Raw genomic sequence first — 4737 nt, 5'->3', positions numbered from 1 at the left:
CTACATCGTTCATATTATCATTACAGAAATGACAAACTACTATTGGCCCCATAATAATCATGCCTACACATGCAGTTTCTTTGCTACATTTTAAAGTTCTTATCTTTTAACAAGCAATACAATTCGCACATTAATATAAACTACATATAAAGAGATTTTAAACAATATCAAGTATCAATTTCATTTATAACGAATCTTTCCAATTTTATGTAATGGATCTCTAATACATGGAAGAAGTGTACGTGATATAATAGTATGTTCTGTGGTATATATATCTATCATGTAGTAGTTTTTTAAACACCTTGTGACATTTCGAAACACCATCCAGTAGTAGGCTTTAGTTGATTACATAATAAAATCTAAATTTTGATGATCCTCCAAATGCTATTTTTCCCAAAATGATTTCCCAACTAGTTTTTTGTTTTTAAATTTATGATTAAATACATCTGTTGATTAGAATCCCTTAACACCACAAAGTTGATGCCTACCAAATGTTTAAATCCGTTTCTAGATTCACAAATGTTAATGTGAAAGAGGAAGCATTCTATTGTTTAAAGGACTATAAATGAAGAGCATTGCATCATCTTCATTTTAAGACCAAATACAAATCAAACATGAGATGGCCCACAAAGAGTACTAGCATGAAAATGTGCAACCCATGGGTAGCCTTTTGTAAAGCTACTTTGAAGTGAAAAGCTATGCCCTAACATTTCATAAGTCTTCATCAATGTCAATTTAAAGTCATGTATTAAAATAAAATGGTTTTTATCGGGGTTAGATGGTGGTTAAAGCGTTTAATGCACTTGGATAGGAAACAACAGGAAAGCTACAAATCACCTTTTTCATGTCCTTTAGGCTTCTTCCCACCCTAGGATGTTGACATTTTTAAAGTGAGCATGCATTAAATATAGTATAGATATATAGCTTTGAAAACGTCTTTTTTTTTTGCCATTTTTCAAATCCTTTTTATTAGTAAAATTGTGTGGATATGTACTTATAAACGCTATATAAAGGAAAATGAGGGCCTTTTGCCACGTATCATTTGTTAGTAAACTAAAGATAGTTATGTTATTGCCAACTTTCAATAAATGGTCAATTTGAAAGTCTCGTTACGAAAAAATCACCCATGCTGTATTGGTTTGAGGTGATTTTGACCCTCTAATGCTCTTAACGAGAGTCTCTGGCCATTCCCACTTCCCTTTCAAGAGCGTTGAGTTTGCAAGCATGTTAACCCGCATGTCAAACGGGAATGCACACTTACCACGCTTACCCAAAGAGTCCATTAGTGGCCCTTCTTAAGTAGAGAGAGACAGAGGTTGCATATATACGCCTTGGATTGAAAACTCTGTAAGCAAATGCCATAGAAAGATCCATAAAGTAGAGGTTGCATATATTGGCCTTGGATTGAAAACTCTGTAAGCAAATGCCATAGAAAGATCCATAAAGTACAAACACAAACGGTGAAAAAGGAATTGAGTCCAAAACAAATGCTGGTAAGCTGTAACGTCCGACCCATCCATTTTTTATTTGTCGACCGACCGACACTAGAAAATGGTTGCTTGTTGATCCGTCGACGTTCGAGGATTTATGAACTCTTATACCTTCGAACTTGGTCTTTATTTGATTCCAAGCAAAGCTTCATATCTAGGATTCATCGTAGATGGGCCGTTTTCCACTAGCAAGCAGGAAGATCTGCCGGTGGTGGCGGTAACGTCTGCGACGCCCCCACACCATTCAAAGTGATAAACGCCATATTCATCCCCCATGTCTGGTGTATATCGAAATGGCAGTGGACAAACCACACCCCTGCAAACAATCGACCCCTCCCATTTGTCAGCTAGTTGCGGTTCCCCTCTACGTTTGAGACCTAAAACGATCGAGGTTTTTTGTACAATTCATCGGAACGCAAAGGTTCCCCTACCTGGGTTGACCGCACGGAAACGAACAGCAGCCCAGCCTCCCGGTGGAACCGAAATTGTGTTCCTTGACACAGGATTCACCAAATTGAAGCCAGCGGGATCAGTGCTTGAATTATAGGTACCGTTTCCGGTGCCCACGACGTAGAAGCTCTGTCCATGAAGGTGGATCGGGTGTGTTTCGAAAAACAAGGTCGCAGTGTCCTGCCAAACGATTTGAACGCTGGAATTGAATGGAAGGACCCTCACTCTAGTACCCAGCTTAGAAAACTTGTCGTCAGGATTCACTCCACTGTAGTTGTATTGGAAGAGAGGAACGTCTGGGAAATCTGTTGTATATACGCCGCTAATGTTGTTGAAGTAGGCCTGAAACAAGGCATCAAAGAGGTGTCTTAGTTTTGCATGGTAGGGTAACTGCATTTTGTCCTATTGTACCTACGTATAAACAACAGATTTGCATTCCAGGAAAGGGGTGCTCGCTTTTAAGATTTTGTATTTGAAAATTGGGAAAGTATTTGATGTCTTACCTGAATCAACGAGACGTTCGGCGTGACGAAAGTAATGTTGCTTATGGACGATCTGATGAGGGTATCGTTAGGACCTTGACATGTTATTCCCGAAGGGCAAGGTTGCAAAGAATAACCGACGGTGTGCAGAACATCCACATCAACCGTCGTGGGTACGTCGGTGTAATAATAACCTTCAGAGGAGTTTACGCCTCTAAGGCTTTGGGTGAAACTGGCTTGAAATGCGGTATCATTGGCTGCGGGAAAGGAAGGCAAACTCAAGGTCGAAGAAGGAGCAGCACCGTTGTAGCTGAGGATAGCCGTCGTGGCTACCACTGGATACGGGACAAGGGTAAAGTTTGGCATGGAATAGACAGAAGCTGCAATGTAGTACTGTCCAACAGTATTGTTGGCTGTCAATAACACATTCGTAGTTTGCCCGGGAGCAAGAAGGATAACATCGGTTGTGAAAGGTTCTGTATACTCTGCATCAGCCTCTACCACTGTCAAGCTGTGATTTGCCACTGCAAAGAACATATGGAAGTTCATTGCCGCGTTGATTATCCGCAAGAGGACAGTCTCTCCTTGCGTGACGTTGTAAACGACTGTCCCTGAACATATAAGCCACGATGAAAGTTTGGAGAAGCCTTTATATGGATGTCCAACCACAACTTCAGCGGAGATCTAGAGAAAGAAATTTTCGTTACCATTTGATGAACAATTGTACAAGTCACCAGGTTGCCCGTTGACTGTAATGGCATCGGAGATGTTGTATCCTGCCTGACCCGAAGAGAGTGCCTGCGTAATAACGTCCTCCACGTTTGCATTCCACCACTCACCTGAGGGGTGGTTTTAAACTTAGAAGTCAGTGCATTGTCTAGAAAGATTCTTGCTGCCACTGCTTGCAAAAGATTCGCCTTACCGAGAAGGATGGGAGGCAGATCTTGGTGAGGTTCGGGGAATGGGTAGGGTGTTTTGTTTTTCTTGAGAATGATAAAGGCTCCATAAACTGTTGCTCTTAACCAGCTGAAATGCGCATGCCAGAATAGAGTTCCTCTTTGTCCAATGACCTGGAATCTATGAACGTAAGATCCGTTTGTCTGAATGGGGCACTGGGTTATGTAGGCCGGCCCATCTGCCCAAGCAGAGAGTAGTTGACGGACTCCATGCCTGAAATGAAAATTTTACAAATGTCAGCAAAGGGTAAACATTAACAAGAGCACACGGATCAGAACCTTCTAGCACAGAATCTTGCAAAATACAGGGTATGAAGTTAAAACCGGAGAGCTCGTTTTTGAGCGTACCAGTGAATGGTCACGTTGTACGATACGAGGTTCGTAACGTTCACGATGACTCTGTCTCCTTCCCTCACGTAATTTGTTGGACCGGGGAACTGTCCATTAACAGATACAAGGGATTTTGTGTGGCAGAGGCGGGTAACATTCGTGTATTGTATCTTTGAACAAGAAAAGAACAGACCGGACGATTAATAGTGCGCCATGAGGAACACAGCGACAAAAATGTGCACTTTGCGACTACGACGTGAGCTTTTGGCTTGTTTGCTGACCGTAAAGTTGAAGTAGCGATCTTTGGCCGACACCAGTCCAAAGAGTACGAAAGAGAAGAGCAGGAAGAACAGGATCTGCGAGAAGTGGAAATGGAGACGGGGGAGAAGAACCATGGTGAAAAGTACACGTGGAACTATTGGGAGAACAGCACTGTGTCGACGGGAGGCTGGCGGCCCTCGAGTCGAAAGAGCTAGAGTCTGGTACTGCTCTTGGGCTAGCTGGAAGACAGAGCTAGAACGAAAGAGCTAGAGTCTGGTACTGCTCTTGTACTAGCTCGAAGACAGAGCTAGATCAGTGACAAGTGTTATGGACTTATGGCCCATGAGAAGTTTAGAGTTAGTGTTCACGATGCGAAAGATGCGCAGCTAATGGAGGGTTTTAGACGTTGGCAGATTTTTCGAGAGGGACTTGAAGCGTGGTTGGTTCTGAGATTTGCAACTCCAAAATGGAGGTGCCATTTGTAGCACTAGAGCACGATTTCCCATATAGCCAATAGAAAGCTGCCATCTGCCCATGCATGACAGTGCTTTCAATGCTCAAAACTTGGTACAGATTTGGATGGGCAGGCCAATCAAGATTACCCAGCTCACATTACGAGAGGTCCCTCCAGGCTGCATGTACATGCAGGTCCCTTTCAAACGAGAAGACCTCCCTTAAATGCTTCAAACTAGTGGAGGCATTTAGGCGTGTGAACAAAATCAAGATTGGGCACCAGCTGCTCTTTTTTCTCTAGTGTGCACTAAGCCA

The 4737-nt window shown here is 42.6% G+C and overlaps 1 protein-coding gene across 1 annotated transcript; it reads right to left on the bottom strand.

Moving 5' to 3' along the window:
* Window positions 1–1404: 1404 nt before the first annotated feature.
* Window positions 1405–4145, bottom strand: LOC147890871 (laccase-4-like). Its single transcript, XM_087389099.1, has 7 exons — window positions 3990–4145; window positions 3727–3878; window positions 3345–3592; window positions 3130–3261; window positions 2444–3033; window positions 1922–2282; window positions 1405–1806 (listed from the first exon to the last, which is right to left on the bottom strand). The coding sequence occupies exons 1-7, from the start codon at window positions 4101–4103 to the stop codon at window positions 1676–1678; spliced, it is 1728 nt and encodes a 575-aa protein (XP_087245225.1). The 5' UTR covers window positions 4104–4145; the 3' UTR covers window positions 1405–1675.
* Between the last annotated feature and the right edge of the window lie 592 nt (window positions 4146–4737).

This window comes from Dipteris shenzhenensis, chromosome 18 (assembly GCF_047967505.1).
Source record: "Dipteris shenzhenensis isolate YYH24624 ecotype China chromosome 18, Dip_SZ_1.0, whole genome shotgun sequence".
In the NCBI taxonomy this organism is placed as follows: Eukaryota; Viridiplantae; Streptophyta; class Polypodiopsida; order Gleicheniales; family Dipteridaceae; genus Dipteris; species Dipteris shenzhenensis.
The sequence above is the reverse complement of the archived record's forward strand: the minus strand, read 5'-3'. Positions and strand labels throughout refer to the sequence as shown.